We start from the raw sequence: 24093 nt of genomic DNA on the forward strand, positions 1-24093 counted from the left end.
AAAAGAAAGTAACAAAACTTAATTAAGACAAGCATTCACGTGCACATACGAGTACATATAAATTCTTTGCTTAATGACATAGCCTAGTATATAGATTTGTCGCTAAAGTGGTCGTCAGACCAGGACTTCTTAACAGACACTTTTTCACCGACAATTTTTCACTGTCGGTAAACTTCGCATCGGTTTTTACATAGAGATGCCATCGATTTATTATTCATAAAATCTGGCAGCACTCTATCATTTCTGTATGCATTTTAGTGGCTTGAGCTCACCGACGCAAAAAACCGATGGAATGGGACGTGTTCTATTTCCATCGGTGAGCGTCGGTTTTTAACCGACGCTTTAAAATGTTCTGCGCTCACACGACACCGACGGTTGTTTAGCAAAAAGTGTCGGTGAAAAAGTCATCGTCTGTCGCATGCTTAAAGAAAATGCTCTTAAGTTTGCCTGCTTAGCTTCTAAATGCGACCTTAATTATCAACTTAAGTATTTATTTATTTATTTTTATGTATTATTATTTGTAATTACATTTTTGTTTGTTAATTTTTATGTCATTTATTTAATTATTTATTTTGTTTATATTATTTATTATTTGATTTAATCACTTGTGTTAGCAGCCCCTGAATTCTTAAAATCATTCTCTAGCTTCATTCATTCTCAAGAAAAAATTTAAAATCCTAAATTTTTTGTGTGAATTGTGCCTATATCTCAACCGCTTTGAGAGCTAGAGCAACCAAATTTGGCAGACAGACTACCATGAATGTGGAGTAATTCAAGAGTCTTTTAAATTTTTTCCACGCCAACGTTGTTTAATGCAAATCGCAAAAACAACATTTTAAACCTTTATATGAATATAGAACTCTTTTGTTATTAAATAACATTTCGTGTTATTTTTTGCTATTATTTTGCTTATTCTCATTAATATCAGATAAACATCGAGGTAATAAATTAGGATATATGATGATAAACAATTCAGGCTCCTAAAGGTTTGCAATAATTGATACACTGTATGGCGTTGCCCTCAGCAACACCCAAATTATCGTAGTTGGCGAATGTTAAGCCCTTAAAGTGTGGATGACCTGTCCTGTAACTTATAGCCTGCTTGAAACTAAATTTTTGACAAGAAAATTAAAGTTTCATTGAAAGGAAATGTGTCTAGACGGTAAGGTTGATAGAAAGATGAGAAAAAGCCATTAAATTTTTGCTAACTCACCTGGTTCATGAGATAAGTTGTGAAGTTGGGAGTGTACAAATTTTAATGATTGCAGCTAATGGGGTCGTTGGGGCGTTTTGGTAAAAATTTGTTTTTTTAAATATTCGTCGATTAATAGCTCGACCACTCAAATCCGTTCAAAAGATAATTGAATTTGAAATTTTTAGTGGCCTTTCCAAAATCAAATGAAAAGTCAGTTTGTCTGTTTGCATCAAATTAGTTTGCTAAAAAAACTTGGATTTGTTGATGGGGATTTTTCCTCTTCAAAAACCAAAAAATTTTTGTTTGTTCCACTAGTTTTTAAAAAAACCGCTAGTTTACCGGAAAAACGCTAAATCCCGTTAAAATTGAAACCCCCGCAGCTGTCAAGCCATAGAAACTATATGCGTACCTGTAAACTTGTTTCCTAAAAAAATCTAGTACAATTTTACAGGTAAAAAAAGGTTTTCAATCCACATTTTGGCGTTTTAAAATTGACATCTGATATCTTTATCAAGCTTCAATATGTTAACACATCACTCAATGAGTCCCGGGCCTAATTAATAAAACAACAACTTTTATACAAAATTCAAATTTATTCATCAATGTTATATTTTTTAAGATTATACGTTAATTTCATCGCTTTTCTATCAATGCGATGCCACTTTAGGAAAATCTCTACTATGGAAGTGTATCTTTTTTAGGACATTTTGACCTATTTTAGGCAAACGCGGCACCCATTTTAAGAACAGCTTTCTCATAGGCAAATTTTCATGCTAGATTTCGAAAATGTTTTTATCTGAAACCTTTAGTTCCTTACCTACCTCCCTCAACTTAATTTTACAAAAAAAAAAAATATTTTAAAGATTTTTTTTTTTTTCTGAGCAACTGTCGAATTTTGACGATTAGAGAGCTCTTCATCATTTGTGTTTGTACCACCACTTTTAACCTTATCATTACACCAAAAACCGTTGTTCTAACAGAGCAGACTCCGAAAAACATTTAACAAGCCATTTTTTGGGTTCAAAAGTATTTTTTCCATAAAAAATTTTTTTTAATGCAAGAAAATTTAGATTTTTTCGTAGCTTGAAAATTTCAAAAAGGAACTTTTTTAAAGTGACGGTTATTTGCAAACTAATAATCCAATTAATCTCAAATTTGGACATAGACCTTATAAAGGATGGAACTTTTGAAAAAAATATTGATTTTTTTATTAGTAGCACCAATTATATGTCAAACCCTGGACTTATTGAATGATGTGTTATAGTCAATGAATCTCCACTTTTTTTTTGATATATCAAACATATCTTAACGAGCTGTTTTGTATAATAAAAAACGGTAGGCATTAAATTTGCGCCAATTATAATTTCAAAATAGATATTAAAATGTTGTTATTGTCAGATTTTTATTATTTTTGCACAGAAACCGAAAACCTGATTTAATTCAGGTGAATGGCAACTGCTTTAACAGTTTCACATTTGGTCGTGGAAAGCCAAAAATCTGGCACATTCTAATGTGCTCAAATGTGGCGAATGTGAGTGTTTGTAGAAATAGCCAATTACTTTGGCTGCAAACATAGTGAGCGTTGAGATGAAGCTGAAGCTTAAGACGAAGATGACGACAAAAAACTGTGTAGGGCAACTCATATAAATGGGCAAATCGCTTGAATGTGTTCGGAGTGCAAGCGAAGACGAAGATGAACACGAAAAGCAATCTGTCAGCTTCAAACAGTACGGTACTGAATTTGGAGAAATCTTGGAGCATTATCAAACTTTGATGAAATTGGTCTATTGTTTACTTATAAATGGTTTAATTTGTAACAAAAAATTATCAAAATTAGTGATTTTATTCTAAAATATTCCAAAAACTTTAGATCATCTTTTGGCAGCACACAATATCCGACCCAAATTAATTGCTTGAACTCGAAATGAGGTTTTCCTTTTTAATTTTTATACCCATTACTTAAAAATAAGTATAAGGCTATATTGTATTCGTTGGAATGTATGTAAAAGGGAGAAGGAGGCATCTCCGACCCTATAAAGTGTAAATATTCTTGATCAGCATCAACAGCCGAGTCGATATAGCCATGTGTGTCTGTCCGTCTGTCTGTCTGTCTGTCCGTATAAACAAAAGGACCTCAGAGACTATGAGAGGTAGAGTAACCAAATTTGGCACACAGATTTCTATATACCCCACGCACATCAAGTTTGTTTCAAATTTTAGTTTTTAATATAATACTTTTTTTTTTTGGTTATTAACGTTATCTATTAGTATTATCTATTATCCCACTTAATCGCATCAAGATCGAACAAATAGAACGGCAGATATGGCGATTAAATGTCTTCAATGTAATACATATATTTTCTTTAAAGTACTTTTATTCTCTTTTTTACTCGACGCCCTTAAAGAGTACTTTATTCAATTTTCGACTACTTACTTCAATTATGTCTGGTAAGGATGTCTAAGAGTAGCTTAAAAGCATATTCTGTCAGTTTGGCTACGATTTTCGCCTGATCGGTCCTATGACCGATCCGATAACCTACTTCAATCAGGTTGAGATATCTCATAAAACCAAAAGTTTTTTTTTCCGATTTGAGCCAGCTTCGGTCAGGATATATAAAACCAAGTTACATGCATATTCTATCAGTTTGGGTACGACATCTCATACAGCAAAAAAAAATGTCATGCTAAGACTTGATTTTTGCCCGATTGGTCCTATAACAGCTATATAATATAGTGGCCCGATTTGAACCAACTTCGGTCGGGATATATAAAACCGAGTTATATGCATTATGCATCAGTTTGGCTTAGATATCTCATAAATCAAAAAAGTCTTTCATACTAAAACTTGATTTTCGACCAATTGTTTCTATGGGCGCTATATTATATTGTTGACCGACTTGAACCAACTGCAGTAAGGATGTATAAGACTAACTTAAATGTTTGGTTATGATATCTCATAAAACAAAAAAGTTTTTCATACTAAGACTTGATTTTCGCCCAATCGGTCCTATGACAGCTATATGATAAAGTGATCCGATTTGAACCAACTTTAAACAGGATATATAAAACCGAGTTATATGCATTTTATATCAGTTTGGTTGAGATATATAAAACAAAACAGTTTTTTATACTAAAACTTGATTTTTCACCGATTGTTCCTATGGGCGCTGTATGATATAGTGGTCCGATCCAAAAAAAGAAACAAACTTAATCTGTGGACGATAAAGGGGTGGGCCAAATTTTAATACAAACTTAATCTGCTTGCAAAACAGAGGAGCCTAAATACCAAGTTTGGCGTCTCTAGCTCTTATAGTCTCTGAGATCTAGGTGTTCATACAGACAGACGGACACTGCTATATCGACTCGGCTATTGATGCTGATCAAGAATATATACACTTTATGGGGTCTGCCACGCCTTTTTCTGTCTGTTACGCACATGTTCTTTAAAACAAACTTAATAGACCCCTGTACTTTTTTAAGTACGGGGTCTAAAAACAAATTATCTTGCAAAAAAACAAATAGCGCAGCATATTCGGCTTCCACTATGCACACTTGTCGGCTTACTCGCAACGGAACCAATTCGTCTTCATCTTCGTTTTCGTCTTTACTTTCGTCTCCACGCTCACTATGTTTGCAGCCATAAGCTAGGTATGGACATAAGATAAAAGCTGTGCGCTATATGTCAAATTCATATAAAAAAAACAGTTGCTAAATTAGCTAGACAGAAATTTCGCCAGCGTTTTAGCTGGTTTGTTCGGAGAACGGGTAACACAGAGTTGCCAGATCAAGAAATTACTATCGAATTTTTCTGTAATTCATATTCAATTTTGTTGCTTACGCTGGGCAGCCGCCCTGGTATAAAATACCGTTATCTTGCGTAGTTCAAAATACGCTGATTTTTGCCAACTACTTTTCGGAAATTAGCCAAAGTCCGGCAATAGAAATACTCCGAAATATTTTTTTTTTACCATGCAACTGTTTAATTCTTCTCAATATCTATAAAAAGATATTCTAGAAACCAGATGCTACTACAATTTTTTTTATTGATTTATTTTTACAATATATAATTTAATGATGTTTATCTATCTTTTCACTTACACTTTTTACAGAAATGACGGGAAAAGAATCTTTCATATTGTTGTTGTTGCTTGTGGCCAGCGTACGGAGGAGACTCTGATTATGATAAAGTCAGCTATTCTTTTTAATGATTATCAAGAATGTCTGAAGTTCTTAATATTCACCGAAGATCCTTTAACGGAGACTTTGCGGGAAAAACTAACGGACTGGCGCGATCTTATGCCGAATATATTTGATTTTGAGCTATTACCATTAAAATTTCCAACACAAAGTAAAATGGAATGGAAAACCCTTTTTAAACCATGTGCCGCCCAACGCCTATTTTTGCCGGTAAGTGAGACTATAATAAAATATTGTGAATTTGTAAGCTAAAGCCTTAAGTAGCATGTTTGAGCATTTTAAAGTGCTATCTGAATCGGCAGTTTAGTGTAATCTACCATCTGTCTACTTTTCTAAATAAACATAAATTTAGGTATTTAGGCTGCTGGACAAAAATTTTTAACATTTTTCTAGCATGAACCAATTCCACTTTTTTTGTATACATGTGAGCCCCCAGAAAAATTTGTATACACCAATTTAATTTGTAAAACTTTTTTTAAATGTACTTTTTTTTAAAGATTGTTTTCAGGTGCGCTTACATTTATAATCATTACTCGTGACTGCCAAAATCGATTTTTACGTTACGTTACATATTCTGAAAGCAAATAAATATATCGACCAAAAGTAAATTGTTCAGGATAAGATATTTTTTAGTTTCTCGGACTAGAGTGGGGTGCCACAGAAAGCAAAACCAATTGAAAATCTCCCAAAACTCCATACAATTTTGGGGGATTTGCGGCTGGTTTCGTTTTCTGTGTCACCCCTGAGAGTGATAGTATCGCTTCCAAATTTGAGCTGCACATTAATGTTGAAATTTTTTAATTTAACAAATGGTTATAGAAACCTTGGTTTGTGGTTAAAGGCTAAATTATTTAAAACCTTTTTATTGCAATTGCAGATGTATTGGTAACTACTTTCGATGTCAGGGACTCTTTTGAAAATTACCAGTACGCAGCAGCTCAAAATTTACTTTAATCTATTTGGTGTGATCTATCTTTGCTATTTATTTCTTGTGTTCGTGAAACATAACTAAAACAGTGTGACGGTGCACCTAAAACGTGGTGGTATGGCTTCACATATTATTTATTTTTTTATTTTATTTCTGCATCAACACTTTTCCATGCACTTTTCAAAGACATATTATCAAATTGATTCTGTGATCCATCAACTGCTTTTATCAAAGCAATCTTTTCCACCCGTTAAAAATTTGCATCCCTCTTCTTCGTTTTGCGCACATTTTTCCTCCATCTCCCATTTTTCACTTCAGGAATAATTGTAAACTGTAAATTCCTGAGCTGTGTATCAGTTGTTCTCTCAGTCACATACTCTAACGAAAGAACAAATATCACTGCGGACGGCAGTCCGCGCTTGTGACGAAAGCAGCACGAAGGATGCGAAAGGCGACTAGCAATACAGCATAAGGCATAATAAGTGTCGCATTTTTTTAAAGCCATACTGGCCTTAAACAAAACTGCACAGATGCTTATCTCTTCTTTTTATATTAATTGTGAGTTCAATTTACTAAGATAGTTTAAATATCGTCGGTTGGAAATGTGTTATTAATTTGAGGAAAAAGAGAACATTTGCTAAGCTTGCATTTGGAAAATAAAAAACTAGTGACATTTTTTAATTCGTTGAAAAATATAGAAGTGAGACGCAGAATGGTGCAACGCAGTGTTGCTTTCTTCCGGGCAATAGAGCTGGGAATTTTCAGTTATTTTTCGAATCGATACAAAACGATCACTGCGAGCGGCAGTTCGCGCTAGCGACGAAAGCAGCACAAAGGGTGCGAAACGCGAATAGCAACATATACAGCTTACAATAAAAATTTGTTACGACTGTCCGATCAGATCGAGCGATTTATCGATCGAAAGGTTTAGTCCTAACTTACAAAATGGCATACATAAAACTTTTCACTGCGGACGGCAGTTCGCGTTAGTGACGAAAGCAGCACGAAGGGTGCGAAAGGCGACTAACTATATATACAGCTAAGTTGGAAAATTTGCTACGACTGTCCGATTAGATCGAGTTATATACCGATCGACAGGTTTAGTTCTAACTTACAAAATGGCGTACTAAAACTTTTTCTAACCAATCTGGGTCATGAGATACGGGGGTGTAAGTGGGAGGGGAAAAATTTTGATAATTGCAGCTTATGGGGCCGTTGGGGCTTTTTGGTAAAATTTTTTATTTTTTAAAAATTTTACTTAAAAATACGCGTCGATTGATACCTCAATCACCCAAATCCGATAACTGGTTCAAAAGATAAATAAATTTGAAAATTTTAGTGGACTTCTCAAAATGAAATGAAAAGTCAGTTTGCTTGTCTGTTTGTCTGTTTGCATCACAGCGCTAAAGAAGCTTAAATGTAATGATGGGGATTGATTCCTTTTCAAAAATCCAGAAATGTTTGTTCTACGACTTTTTCAATTTCCCGCTAGTTTAGCGGGAAAACGCTAAATCCCGCCAAAATTGAAATCTCAACAGTTTCCAAACCATAGAAGCTACAGATATGTTCTATATATCATTAGAAAGGTGTGTTTGAGGGCTTTTAGGCGTACCTTTAAACTTTTTTTCTGAAGTACTCAGGTGACATTTAACAGGTGAAATAAAGTTTTTTAGCTTACATTTTGGCGATTTCTGACAAAACGGCTCTAACGATTTTTGTTAATTAATTTTAATATGTTGTAATACGTACAATTTCGCGTTTTTTGGTATATGAAACATAAATTTTGGTTGAGGGGTTCGGAAGATATTACTTGTTAAGTGAATAAATACATTTTTCTATCGGTCGAAAATCACGTTTTAGTACGAAAAACTTTTTGGTTTTATGAGATATCTCAACCAAAATGATACAATATGCATTTAACTTGGTTCTATATATTCTGACCAAAGTTGGTTCAAATCGGACCACTATATCATATAGCTGTCATAGGACCGATCGGGTCAAAATTAGGTTTTAGTATGAAAAACTTTTTTGTTTAATGAGAAATCTTAACCAAACTAATACAATATGCATTTAACTTGGTTTTATATATCCTGACCAAAGTTGGTTCAAATCGGACCACTATATCATATAGCTGTCATAGGACCGATCGGTCCAATATTAAGTCTTAGTATGAAAAACTTTTTTGTTTTACTAGATATCTTAACCAAACTAATAGAATATGCATTTATTTAAGACTTATATATCCTGAACAAAGTTGGTTCCAATCGGAACCACTATATCATATAGCTGTCATAGGACCGATCGGGTGAAATCCAAGTTTAGTATGAAAAACTTTTTTTTTCAAAGTAAGTACGAGGTCTCCGACAGTATAGTATGCTCGGCTGTAGCAACGCGAGCAAAGCGAGCAGGGGGCGGGGCCCCCTAGTTTTTCTTTATAATTAAAGAAAAAAAATTTTTTAAATATGAAATACGTTCAACAACTAAATTTTTATATTTTACTATTTGCCTGCATTAATGATAAAGTTACAATGTCAAAAGCAAAAGCAATTGCAAAAATTTCTGATATCCACAAAAAAACCTTAAACGAGGTAAAGTCTAGTGAGCAATTTCTAGACCAAAATTTCTGATATCAATTTTGTGACGAACAAAATTCAGTTTAATCTAAAATTTTAAATAAAAATATTAATATAAAAAAACGAAAATTGGCATTCGGCACTGCGCAAAAGTTATTTTTATGTACAAAGAAGATCACCCTTTTACTCACAGTGCACAATGCCAATTTTCGTTTTTTATATTAATTTATATTTTATTTAAAATTTTTGATTAAACTGAATTTTGTTCGTCACAAAATTGATATCAGAAATTTTGGTCTAGAAATTGCTTTCATAGACTGTAAGTGGGAGGTAAAAATTTAAACGATTGCAGCTAATGGGGTCGTTGGGGTCTTTTGGTAAATTTTTGAATTTTTTCAAATTCTTATCAAAAATACGCGTCGATTGATACCTCGTTCACCCAAATCCGACAACTTGTTCAAAAGATAATTAAATGTGAAATTTTTTGTGGACTTTTCAAAATTAGATGTTGTCAGTTTATTTGTTTGTCTGTTTGTATCAATGCGCTAAACAAACTTAGATGTAATGATGGGGATATATTCCTTTTCGAAAATCTAGAAATATTTGCTCTAAGACTCTTTTAAAAAACCGCTAGTTTAGCGGGAAAACGCTATTTCCCGCTAAAGTTGAAACCCAAACAGTTTCCAAACCCTAGAAGCTACAGATCAGCGTTTGAAAATGCTACGCTACTCCGTAGTTTTTCGATTTGCTCTGGCTACCGCTCTCACTTTTGACGAGAGCCGTAGCAGAGCCATAGCCGAACGAAAAAATGTATTAGCTGTGCTATGCTCTCGGATTTTGTCGTGTTAAAATCTGTAGCAATAGCAATAGCACAAAACGAAATGAGCGACTATGCGTAGCCGGAGCGATAGCCAAAAAACGAGAGCGAGATGAGAGCAGAGCATACGCAATTGTTTTTTTTGCTACGGCTCTCTTGTGTATGTATTTGTTGTTGTTGCTGCGTTGATGCAATTCGGCGATCGTTTGTTATTGCTGGTTCGTAAAGTAACGTTATGTTTCCTATGATACGTTGCAGTTAGATAATTTTGGCACTTTTTAAAATCATTTCGAGAGTAAACATGGAGCCGCAAAAGAAAACCTTAAGCGTTTTTAAATATTTCGATGAAAGTGACGAGGAGCATGTTAAATGCAAAAAATGTTTTAGAATATTCTATCTCATAATACGAACCAGCAATAACAAACGATCGCCGAATTGCAACAACAAATACATACACGAGAGAGCCGTAGCAAAAAAAACAATTGCGTATGCTCTGCTCTCATCTCGCTCTCGTTTTTTGGCTATCGTCGGCTACGCATAGTCGCTCATTTCGTTTGTGCTATTGCTATTGCTACAGATTTTAACACGACAAAATCCGAGGCATAGCAGAGCTAATACATTTTTTCGTTCGGCTATGGCTCGGCTCTCGTCAAAGTGAGAGCGGTAGCCAGAGCATAGTAAAATTTTTATTGCTCTTGCTGCTACGGAGCAGTTTTTGCAAACGCTGCTACAGATATGTCCTATATATCGTTGGAAAGGTAGTTTTGAGGAAAAAAAACACGAAAATTGGCATTTGGCACTGCGCAAAAAGTATTTATTATGTTCGTGATAGCTCACCTTTTTTTCACACAGTGCAGAATGCCAATTTTCGTGTTTTTTTTTAAATTTATATTTTTGTTTAAAAGTTTTATATTAAACTTTATTTTGTTCGTCACAAAATTCAATATCAGAAATTTTGGGACTTGAATGTGCTTTCGTCACTACACTTTTACCTCGTATAGATGTTTTTTTTTGGTGTTTTTTAATCACTTGAAATCGATTAAAAATCGATTTCTTAAGAAAAATTGCCTTAATTAAATTTTTTCATTCTTCTCCAAAAAATCATACGAATACATTTCATGTATTATATATTTTAATACATTTATTTAATTTTTTTTATTTTCTTTACATATTTTATAATTTGTTATTTATAACTACAATTTTGTCACATAAAAAATATTATAGTATTATCAAAATATTAAATGATAACTCAAAATATAACTAAATAAAACAAAATAAATAATATCAAAAAAAAAAAAAATAAATAAAAATAAAACAAATGAGATTCAGCCCAGACTTGTAAAATGAAAAAAACTTTCTGCGTATTTAAGCGGAGTCAAACCAAATCGATTATTTTAAATCAAATCGATTTACACAAAAAATATATGGAATGGATTTAATCGATTAAAAATCGAATCGAGTTACAGCTTTACAGGGCAACTGGAAGTGTAAAAGTAGCATGAAAAGGAGGGCGCAAAAGTAGCGTTACTACTCCGGGCTTGGTTAAGACTGTACGTAAACGAATAAGAAAAAATTGTTTGATTTTTGGAAGAGAAAAGGCCTAGTCGCTTCATGTGAGCCATGAGACCATTAGAAATATTTTTAAATATAAGGTTATGATGAAAGCTAATAAGCAAAAATGTATTTACGGTTTTACGGAGCGTAAACAGTGTCACGCAAGCTCCAATATTGTTTTTTCTGACGAGAAGTTATCATGTCAGAATGATCGTGACTATGCGACAAGCATGGCAGATATTCCGGCTCATAAGAAAGCCAAGGAAACCCAACAGTTATGGTTTTGGAAGCCATATATGCATCGGTCAAGCTTCCTCTGATTTTTATAAAATATGGGGTCAAGATTGTTGCCGGGGAATGAATGGCCTCCATCGACTCCGGATCTAAATCTATTGCACTTTTGCATATCGGGCTACATGTTTTACCAAATTGAGGAATTTGAAAAACAAAGTTGGAGCACTTCAAGTGTCTTTTATAGAAAATTTGTGACAAAATACCCGATTAAGGCGCTCGTTCCGCAAGCAACGGAGGTGCAAATCGTTTATTAGAGGGAAAGATTAGAGCTAAATATGTAATAGCTTAAGAAAATACTTCAACAAATTGTTTTCAATATAAGTTTCCCACAAGTTATTAGGGCCCACCCTGTATATACAGCCAATATGGAATATTTGCTACGACTGCTACGATCAGATCGAGTTATATACCGATCGAAAGGTTTAGTCCTAACTAACAAATTGCATACTAAAACATTTGCTAACTCACCTGGCTCATGAGATAAGGGGGTGTAAGTGGGAGGGGTAAAATTTAAATGATTGCAGCTAATGTAGCCGTCGGGGCCTTTTGGTAAATTTTTTAATTTTTTAAATTCTTATCAAAAATGCGCGTCGATTGATACCTCGATTACCCAAAGACATATCGACCAAATTCACAGATTGTGTATTTGAGACTGCCTGTTACACCCTGACCCTGGTCAAAATCGGGTAGCTATATCATATAGCTGCCATTGGAACAATTGGATGCAATTTAACTATTAGTATAACAATTTTTTTGTTTGTTGAGCTGTCCCAACCAAACTCACAGAATGTGTCTTTTTGATATGACATGATAACTAATATTAAATGCTTCGTACGAACGGTGAAAAAAAGTAGTCTGATTTATATAAGAAGCTATCATGTCATTTAGCAGGTACAGATTACTGATCCATCAGAAGAAAAGAAGGCATTACTGATTAAAAAATCTGTCGAATAAACCCAATGTTAGAAATAACGACCCTTTGCTCTTAAATGACAGAAACTGCAGTTGAAATGCGTTCTCTTTTTTTACATACAAACACGTGATGTGATCGGATTTCAAAATAAACAAATTTGTGTAATGCCCGTTACAGAATATTTTATAGATATAAATAGAGTGTCCGAGATATCAGGTTGTCCGAATTAAGAAGTGTCCGAATTATTGAAGTAGTCCAAAAATTTACTTTTGCGTTAAATTCCGCGAGCGAAGCGAGCAAGGGGTGGAGCCCTCTAGTATGATACATAACTTTTTGCTGAGGGGTCTGGAGATGTAACCTGTTAACTAAATTTATACATTTTTCGGTCGGTCGAAAGTCACGTTTTAGTAAGAAAAACTATTTTGTTTTTTGATATATCTAAACCAATCTGCCAGAAAATGCATTTCAGTCTGATACGTTCTGACCAAATTTGAATCAAAAGTTGCAAAGCATGGAAACGTTAACTGACTCCTAAAAGAAATATTCACCAAAACATAGATAAGGAAGCTGACAAACGGAAGTAAACGGGTTTATTGGAGCTCAGAAGATATTTCATCCGGAATTTGTCTTCAAGCTGCTGCATCTAGGGGTTATTGGCATCTTTGTATGAAACGTTTTTCGTTCCCATACATATCGACAACACAGAATAGGTCTCAAACGGTAGACATAGAGCCCCAGGCCTGCAAAATGTGATTTGTTTGTTAGGTCATAAGAAGTTTTTTTTTTTAATTTTACAGTATATAAAATATTTATGAAAAAACAAAAAAATATGTTTTTCAAACAGTTGAGGAAGGGGGCGTGGTACAAATTTAAAACAAACTTTACCTACGACGGACAGACACACATGACTCGTGATATATATACTTTAAGAACGGAAAACAAATTTTCGGTGTAGCCTGCTTTTCAAAGTCATCCCTCTCTCTCTCTGTCAAAATGCTCTCAAAGCGGTGAAAAAATTGGCTCCTTTGGTGAGTGAGTACTCCGCCTTGTTAATTTTATCGGAACGATCGTTTTAGTACAAAAAACCTTTTTTGTTAACTAAATTGGCAGATAATGTATTTTAGTCAGTCTTATACATCCTGACCAAGTTTGGTTCAAATCGGTCCACTATATCATAGAGCTGCCATAGGAACGATCGGTCGACAATCACGTTTTAGTATAAAATAATAATATTAATAATTTTGAGATATCTCAATCTGACATATTATGCATTAAAGTTGGTCATATGCATCTAGACCAAACTTTATACAAATCGGTTGACTATATCATATAGCTGTCATTGGAATAACCAGACGAAAATTTAAATATATGAATATCTATGAAATTAAAAAATTTCTGATATCTTTTTAAAAAAACCTCTTTACGAGGTATAAGTCTAGTGACACAAGTCTTTACATGTGAAAACCTAAGCAGGGAAAATTGCAGGTTCTTGGCAGGATGAAAATGTAAATAAGGTGATTAGAATATGACTCCATCAATCACAAGGCAAAGCCGGTAACAGGGTTAAACAGTTATAACCTGCCACCAGGCGTTCGGCCAAATAAAATTGTCTAAAATGTGTCTGAACACCAAGATCCCGGTAAATGGTAATGTCTCTTACATATCTCGGCGAGTCAACGATCCGTCGTAAAATTTGGCTCTGACAAGATTCCATCCTTTTTAGGGAGGAGTTGCAGGCCGTGCCCCAAATGTTGACGCCCCATGTTAGGTTGGGCGAAATTATTGCTTTAAACAGCCGGATATTAGCTGTCAGTGAAAGCCCACTTCGCGGCCTGAGGAGCCAGTCCATCTACCTGCACTTAGCACGCACAAGCGTGAAGGATGTGCGGCTTTCAGGTGAGGCGACGGTCAAGGCTAATACCTATCTATTCTGCTTCCCGAAGACGCACATCTTCTTTAAAAGCTGGTGGCAAGGAAAGCCGTATCATCAGCATAAGTGGCAGTGAGCGTTCGTTGGGAGTTGAGCGTCCGAGGAGAAAGAAACGCTTGTTTAACATCGAGGAAGACACCAGAGCAGTATTTTCTTCCTGCGAAGGCCTTAACAATGTGATTAACCACCCTGTGACACTGGTCAATGGCACTATGACTCGCTCGACCACCAAATTGATTGGGGAGAGCATATTCAAAGGCGTCAATGGTCATCGGCCTACACAGGAACATTCTCTCAAACATTTTAGAAAAAGTTGGGAGCAAACTTATGGGACGGAAAGCATGTTATGGCTCAATCTCTTCTTGGGATTCATCACGATGAGCGCCCTTTTCCATTGTGGAGGAAAATGTGAGAATTGGAGCATGGCATTAAAGATGTTAGAGAGGGCAGCAACGGCTTTGTCGGGTAAGGCTTTAATGGTTTTACCATCCAGACCATCATGCCCAGGAGCTTTGTTTATCTTGAGGCGTTTAATTTGCTCAACAACTTCAGGCACACAGATTGGGAAAATGTCAGCAATAGGGACAGGGACAGCTCCGGAGAGAGTGGTTGTGGCGGGCACTTCCTCATCAGTAACCAGGTCAAATGAAGTAAGCCTTTTGCAAAGGTCGTTGGCAAACTCCTCAGCAATGTCTGAGTCGGATCGAGCCCAGGACCCATCCCTGCGGAGAAGAGAAAACCTACGCATGGGATGTCTCTTGAGTCCTCGAGTACAATTCCAAAGGGCAAATCCTCTGTTCTGATTTGGGTCAATAGCTCGCAGCCTATCGACAAAGAAATTCGATTTGGCACCTTGAACTAAGCCAGGTCAAAAGGGTGGCGAGTACAAAACCAACGACGTCTCAGCTCACGTTTTCGCCGAAGGAGAGCCAAGATCTCGGTACTAGGAGCAGTTCGACGAGGCTCAGAAGGAGAAGCATTTCTGTTTACCAAAAAAGCAGCAGCCGCAACATGAATTTAAAAGACCAGGTCTTCAGTAGCAATTTCAATGTCATTCGTGGAGTCTAGTAATCAGGGAGGATCTTTAGCTAACAAGGATGCCAGCTTGCTCTTAAACAGCCTTAGGCTCTTCAGCTAACAAGGATGCCAGCTTCCTCTTAAACAGTCTTAGGCTTCGCTGAGACGAAGCTGAAGCTGAAGACGAAGATGAAGACGAAAAACTGTGTAGGGAAAATCATATGAATTCGCTCGACTGTGTTCGTAGTGCAAGCGAAGACGAAAGTGACGACGAAACGCAAGCTGTCAGCTTCAAACAGTGCAGTACTGAATTTGAAGCGGGATTGCCTGCGTTTGTCGCCGTTATCGAATTATCGAACTTTGATGAAATTGGTCTATTGTTTACTTACAAATGGCATAATTTTTACCAAAAAACAATCAAATTTAGCTATTTTATTTTAATATAGGTATTCCAAAAACTTGTTATCATTTTTTGTCAGCTTATCATATCCGACCCAAATTTATTGGGTGAACTCGAAATGAGGTTTTCCTTTTAAATTTTAGTTTTAAAAACAAATTATCTTGCAAAAAAGGTTTTTTTATTAGATGATGAAATTATTGTAACTGCCAAAATTGCGCAGCATATTTCGCTTCCACTAAGCACACTTGTCAGTTTACTCGCAACGCAACCAATTCGACTTGGTTCGTCTCCACGTTTTCAGACTCAGCAAATGCGCTTGCTCAATTGTGAAATGCTCGCAGTAGCTAATGCTGGAACGGATTAATTTGGCAGCACCTCCGCGAAGACTGGCAAAAGATCGTATCCAAAGATTCTAAAGTAAGAGCGGCTGTTAAAGTGTGTCTCACTGATAAGCATTACATCAATATCAATAGTCTGGAGAAAAAGCTTCAATTCACGTGCCTTGGCATTGAGACCATTGGCGTTCCAAAGAGCAATGTTCACTCCAAAGCTAGCCATAGTGAACACGGGAAGAAGGAGGAAAAGCAGATAGAGCTGAAGAAAGTGGGGAGGTGCAGATAACGATTGACCAGGCATGAGAGACATGACCGTGCCCATAACCTGCATAAGCAAAGCCATCACTTGGTCCAGGCGAGAGAGAAGCTTCTTCATGAAGGATGATTGAGAATGTACATCTGTTTGTTGAGCAGCTTAAAGGCTGAGTATCTGCTGTAGCAGTCGATCCTGAGCCGGCTGATAAGTCACTGGAACGGCACTGATGGAAACCTGAGATGAAGTAGAAGGCGTAGCCGCAGGGAGAGGGCGAGCGGATGATCTTAAAACTGCAGGGGCTCCCAAGCCGGGCCATTGAGAGGGGTCATGAACAACCGAGAAGCTGACGTGAGACTGCTGCTGTTCTATAGAGCGTCTAGTCTTCATCTTTGTCTTCAGCTTCAGCTTCGTTTTAGCGCGCACTATGTTTGCACCCTTAGGTTGCCAAGAGTTGTTAGCTTGGAGAAGATTCTGCACTGAACAGTAGACTTTGCCATCTTCAACAGTGAGCCTAGCTAAGGAGCTGCCAATGTTCTTTAACTTAAAATTATTTGTAACAGTCTTTACTAGAGGGGGAAGGAGAAGACTTCCTTTTGGCAGATGCTGGATTAGAATGACATTCAACACTAACATCAACAAAAGTTTGCACCGAGGTGATAAATGAGAGGAGTGAAGGTTATCGCTAAAAGAAATCGATTTGCTAGTGGACGGCCTAGAATAGGGAGTGTCTAGCTTCTTCTTGCTTCTTAGACGCTTAAGCTCGTCTGAACGCTCGCAGTCGGCAGCAGCTTGGCTAATCCAGCCAGGCGCACGGGAATTAGGAGTCATAGAAGTGTTCGAAGCAGATAACTCAGTAGAGGTTTCAGTAACACGACTAGCTGTTTTGTGCGGAAGAGGACCAGAAACAAATCCAGGCGCAATAGTGGGGAAGCGATCCAACACAGCTAGGAATTCATTGTCATCGTTCATCATGAAGAGTGTTAGAAGCGCGCTTTGCAAAAAAGTCAGAAAACCGAGTCATGATATCATAATTTTAGAATCATCGTACCTGGTGAGGTGTAAGTAGACATCGTTGACCCAGTATCCGAACCAAGCAAAGATTCACATTCCGATTCAGAGCCGCATTCAGAGGCGCATTATCTAAGTTACCGTAAGTAACAGCTTCAGCAGAATCTGAGATAGACAAGATCCACGGTCTAACAGGTCCAGATGAAATCTGTAGGAGACCTAAAATCAAATGAAAGAATTATAATTTCCGAGTAGATTTTGATTTAAAATTATGGCAAGAAACGAAAAAAAAATTCAATACAATTATTAAGTAACGATATTTGGCATGGAAATAATATGTTTTCAGCTTTTTCATTTATCAGGAAATTTTTAGGAAAAAATCTGCGAAAAGAAAGAAGGTCCGACCTGGACGAGAGCTAGAGTCGAATATATAAACCTAAAACAAAAATATATAAAATACATAAAAAATTACATTCGGCACTGCGTAAAAACTAATTTTTATGTAATAAGAAGCAGGGACCATTACTGTTATGACGAATTTCCAAAAAAAAACACTTTTAATGGTTATTTTAAGACTTTTATTTTATAAATACAAAATAATAGTTATTTTATTGAAAAAAAAAAAAAAAATTATAATTAATCATTATTTTTGATTTTTATTTTATTAGTCTTTAGTAAGTCTTTCAAGTCTCCGCTTATAATCAAGATAAAATCATTTAATCTTAAATTTTTCTCTTAAATCCGATTATAATTACTTAAAACTATTTTTAAAAATTAATTTTAAATATTTTATGTTAAGTATAGCACATAGAAGCTAAATTAGATTAAAATTTTGTTGCTCGAATTTTATTTATCAAATGAAGTAACTCTACCAACTTTCGATTACAAGAGCTAGTATCGATAACAAAAAGTAAAGGGACAGCTCGGTTTAGTCTTTGCGGCTCAATTTTGTTTTGTATGCAATATTTTATAGATGTTTATAAAAAAATTCTTCGATTTGCGGAATTCGAAACAGCAATCAACTCGATTTGCGGCAATTCCACTCGTTTTCGGAATTTAGAACAGGCCCGTATATGCATTTAACTTAGTTTAAAATATCCTGCCCAAAGTTGGTTTACATCGTAACCTTATATCATATAGCTGTCATAGGACCGATCGGGTGAAAATCAAGTCTTAGTATGAAAATCTTTTATGTTTTATGAGACATCGTAACCAATCTAGCATATGCATTTAAGTTAACTAAATATTTTTTAACTTTTTCCATTCTTAGTTTTCTCCAGGGTAAGTACGGGGTCTCCGACAGTCGAGTATGCTTGACTGTAGCACCGGCCCACAAGTTTTTATATGAAGTTTGTTAGGAATTGTTAGTTTTTGCTATGGTGGATACCCGGCTTTGATAGGAATGTAATTTGAAAATGATAATTTCAGTATAAATTAATTAAATTTATTCTTTGCCCAATGACAAAATAAAAAAATAGAACTGGATGCAAATCGAATGAAGATGTTTGAAAAATTAGCCAAAATTATTAAAATTCACCTTTGGTCTTCAAAATTAATTTTCTGAACACTTTTTACTGTCCATACGATAATTTACTGCTTACTAGAAAAAATACTTTCACATACGATGAATTTGACAATGAAACATCGAAATTATAGCGCTTTCGCTAATATATTTTACTAGATGATACTTTTGGAATTGTAGAACAATATTGCATCCAAAAGTAGATTTTGAAAATAATGTAACTAAAAGCTATCAATTGTAAAGCTTACAGCTATCAATTATGAATTCAAAAAATGGTTTTACGATTTATTTATTTTAATATTCTAGTAAAATTTGAAAATAAAATTTGTACCAAAAATTTCTTTTTGCAAAAATATCCATCTATATATATTAAATTGGTTGACCTCATTCATTCATTCTCTCATCATTGTATAGGCCAAACGGCTTAAGCTACAAGTTTGAAATTTTTACACAACACAGATATGACAAATTCATTGCGGAATAAGACGGCGTTTTTATTATTATATTTATTTATTTATGCACAACTAAAAGCAGTCGGCAAAGAAAAAATTATCAAGTATACAAATTAAGTTAAAGATTACAAAAAAAAATTAAATTAAATATAAATTATGAACTGTAAAGAAAAAAATTAAAGTTAAATCTGGGAAATACAAGAATTATAAATGATCCAACATTTGTTGCAAGGATTGGGGAAAACCCAAAAATAACCCAATCAGATCAATAAAGATTAGGGTTGTTAATAGTAATAGTATTAACATTCATACTAGTAAAATGTAACATAACAAGTTATTAGTATTAGTAAAGTCAGGGTCGTTAAATACGAAAGGTATTTGAAAAGTGCGGATTTTATTCAAGGGTAGTGCAGAGGATGGTCTCGTAGACTTACGCGCACGAGATCGTGGGTTCAAACCCAGTTCAGACCAGACAAGATTTTATTTTTTTTTTTTAAATTTAATTTTATTAATATTTTTTTAAATTTAACAATATTTTATAACTTAGAAAAATCGGGTTCAATTTTACTTTTAGTATAAAAAACCTTTATGTTTTTAGATCCCGTACTTAAAAAAAGTACAGGGGTCTATTGAGTTTGTTTTAACGAATATGTGCGTAACAAGCAGAAGGAGGCGTGGCAGACCCTATAAAGTATATATTCTTGTTCGGCATCAATAGCCGAGTCGATATATCAATGTCCGTCGGTCTGTCCGTCTGTATGAACGCCTAGAACTCAGAGACTATAAGAGCTGGAGACACCAAACTTGGTATGTAGGTTCCTCTATATTGCAAGCAGATCAAGTTTGTTTCAGATTTTGGCCACGCCCACTTTACCGCCTAAAAATCGACATAGAAAATTTCATATCCAAATTATAAGAACAATTTAAAAGCTAGTGACAAACTTGGTATGTAGATTCCTCTATATTGCGGACAGATCAAGCTTGTTTTTTTTTCGATCGGACCACTATATCATATAGCGCCCATAGAAACAATCGGTCGAAAACCAAGTTTTAGTATGCAAAACTTTTTTGTTTAATGAGATATCATAACCAAACTGCACTATGGTCCGGATGACGATTTTTTTGGAATTAATTAATAACTCGAGAACAAGTGAAGATTTTTTGGTCTAGTTTTTTGCATTGAGCTTAGAATATTAATACGTAAATGGCCTAGAAAAGTGGACGTGGTGCCGCCTTTATTTTGAATTCTGCGATATGCAAATTTATTGTTTTTCAAGCTATCAGCACCAAATTTGCTGGTTAAGCGTGTTACTATGCCCCTAACGTGTTGGTAAAATTTGATCCAAATCGGACAACTATATCATATAGAAATAATAGGAATTATCGGTTGAAAATTCCCTTTTTGTACAAAGACCATGCTTTTTCCAAAATATCTGACCAAACTGAACGTATATATGTGATATTATGCTCCTCACATTCGGGCTAACATATATCAAGATCGGAATACTAATATTTTTAATATCATATTGTTCAAATTATAAAAATCGGTCGTGAACTGACTTTTTGTATGAAACTAGAAATTTATATTTTTTATTGATTGTAAAGATTTAACATTTGTTCAATACGTAAACACAAGTTTTTGTAATTTTTGCCAATGCGCACAATAAAATAAGCCAAAAAATTATAATATTCGCCATTTTGTCGCTACATCTTAAACAACTACGCTTTTTTCAACGTAAGTTTACCTGCAATATAGTGAAATTTAGAGAAATGCGCAAAAATGCGCAACTTTAGTTTAATAGTACAAATTCAAAATTGATTTCTCTACAAAATGCATATAGTCGCATTGCTAGCATACATCAACAAAATTAGTTACCTCTTCCCAAAGATAAAATTTAATAAAAAAATTTTTTAGCGACGCAAGTTTTTAAATAACTAAAAGCAATACATTGCACGTTGATTTTCAACAACGCGGATATATAAACACAAAGGACAAGTTACAATGAATATTATCAACGATAAATTTTGTTAAAAAAGTTTCTGAATTAGGGCTGTTAAGTAATTAAATGTAACCTTAAAAATTGAAATAACAGTTTCATGTGCTCTGTGTTGAAAGCAACTCTGGTTCACAGCTGTTTGCTAAAGAGTGTTGAAAAATGTGAAAACTTTGGTTATGCAATATTTGAGTTGGAAGTATTTTGAATGCATCGCCATCACAAAATCATTAATTTGAACAACTTTAAATAATAACTTTATTCTAAAAAAAATGTCATCCGGACCATAGTGAACTGATACCATAAGCATATAACTTGGTTTTATATATCCTGTCCAAAGTTGGTTAAAATCGGACCACTATATCATATAGCTATTATAGGACCGATCGGGTGAAAATCATGTCTTAGTATAAAAAACTTTTTTTTTTTCTGAGATATCGTAACCAAACTGATAGAATATGCATTAAATTTTGTTTTATATATCCTGTCCAAAGCTGGTTTGAATCGGATTACTATATCATATAGCTGTCATAAGACCTATCGGGTGAGAATCAAGTCTTAGTATGAAAAACTTTTTTGTTTAATGAGATATCGTAACCAATCTGATAGAATATGCATTTAAGTTAACTAAATATTTTTAGTTTTTTCTATAGTAAGTACGGGGTCTCCAACAGTGGAGTATGCTCGACTGTAGCGGCCCACTAGTTTAAGTTATCTCAACCAAACTCAGTCGAAATGGCTTCTCTTCTCACAAATTTTTGCTGTTACTATTCTTTTCTTACATACAAACACGTTTATGTGATCGTATTTTAGAATCAACAAGTTTGTGTGGTGCACGGGTTACAGAATATCTCATAGTTAAAAATGAGTGTCCGAAATATTAGGTTGACCGAAATAACAAGTGTCCGAATTATTGAAATAGTACAGTAATTCATTATACCCGTTACTTAAATAAAATAAGTAAAAGGGTATATTGTGTTCGTTGAAATGAATGTAACACGGAGAAGGAGGCTTCTCCGACCCCATAAAGTATATATAGTCTTGGTCTGTCTGTCTATTCGTCCGTATGAACAAAAGGATCTCAGAGACTATAAGAGGTAGAGTAACACACCCACAGTTTTTATGATAATACAGTTTTTGTGCTTATTACGTTATCTAGTAATATTATTTATTATCCCACTGAATCGCAACAAGATCGGATCAAGATCCTTCTGATTCCTCTCGCTATGTTTCTGCCAGATCACATTTTATTTCTTTTAATTCGCGTCTCTATAATCAATATTTAAACCGTTTTCGGTTACAATTCGCTCAAAATCCCAGACAATTCTATAACTTTGTAAATCGTAAATCTTCTGTAGGAAACAGAAGAGGGTAATTCTGTTTCCTATAAAGACTTGAAAACAAATACTGATCAGGCAGTAGCCGATCTGTTTGCTAAATTCTTCCCATCTACTTACACATCTTCTAACTTTGCATCTAATGTTCCTTATCCTTTCACTTTACAAAAGTCTAATTGTATTTATTATCCTGTGATCACTGAAAGTTCGTTACTAAACGAACTTAATATAATCAAACCTGGTTTTTAATCGATCCCCGATGGAGTACCCGGATGTGTATTTCGATACTGTTCTGGTTCTCTATGTAAGCCACTATTTAAATTATTTGAATTGTTAGTAAATTCTTGCTCTTTTCCATCAGTTTGGAAGGAATCATATATTATTCCACTTCGCAAAAATGGTTCTAAGTCAGATGTTAAAAATTATAGAGGTATTTCCAAATTATCTGCAATGCCAAAACAGTTTAAGAACTGATTACTTCTCAACTTCCACACTTATTTAGCTGTTTAATTTCACCTTGCCAACACGGTTTTGCGAAATCAAGATCTACTACCACTAACCTACTTGAACTGTCCTCTCTTTTGATCAGAGGATTTCGTAATAAAATGCAAACTGATGTCATTTACACTGACTTTAGTAAGGCTTTTGACTCCGTTAATCACTCTCTTTTGATTAATAAACTAAATCTTTTGGATTTCCTCATAACCTACTTATTTGGATTTCTAATTATCTTAATTCTCGAACCCAAAAAGTTCTTTTTAAAAGCTTTCTTTCTAAGCCTGCCCTTGTAACCTCTGGCGTACCTCAGCGTAGCCATCTTGGACCCTTACTCTTTAATCTTTTTACTAACGATCTACCATTAATCTTTTCCCACTCTCTCAAACTAATGTATGCCGATGATGTGATGCGATGCTTTTCGTATGATGACATGAATTCCCATCACTTTTTGCAAGCTGATGCCGATTCTGTACTACTAACTACTTTGTGCATGAACCTTTTCGAGTACTCTGCAGTGCTGCCATAATTCGTAAAGTAAAAAACTGGATAGACGGATCGCAAAAAAAGGACAAAAACATGACAAAAATTTTAAAAAGGGACGCAAAAACCGGGCAAATCATAAAATTGAAATTTTCTTTAAGTTTTTATGTGCAGAACAGAACAAATACATAGTTCTGTATTATTTATACCAGCATTTAACGAAATTTGCAATCGGGAGCACTACAACAACATCTACAACAAACACAACTTCTGAAGTCATAAATTAAAGCAAAATGAACACATTTATGACTCTGTGCGTCGCGACGAAAAATCTGTGTGGTTGTTGTTGGTTTTGACAAACCAAAACAATACACTAATAGAATAAAAGAAGTT

General features: G+C 34.9%; 1 protein-coding gene across 2 annotated transcripts in view; it reads left to right on the forward strand.

Annotated features, from left to right (window-relative positions):
• Nucleotides 1-24093, forward strand: part of LOC117782746 (glucoside xylosyltransferase 2) — a 109055-nt gene that overhangs the window by 10599 nt on the left and 74363 nt on the right. For both annotated transcript variants that reach the window (XM_034619783.1, XM_034619782.1), the window contains exon 3: nt 5305-5602. In XM_034619783.1, coding sequence (XP_034475674.1) covers nt 5305-5602 — 298 coding nt within the window. The remainder of the gene's footprint in view (nt 1-5304; nt 5603-24093) is intronic.

This window comes from Drosophila innubila (assembly GCF_004354385.1).
Source record: "Drosophila innubila isolate TH190305 chromosome 2L unlocalized genomic scaffold, UK_Dinn_1.0 5_B_2L, whole genome shotgun sequence".
NCBI classification, from domain to species: Eukaryota; Metazoa; Arthropoda; class Insecta; order Diptera; family Drosophilidae; genus Drosophila; species Drosophila innubila.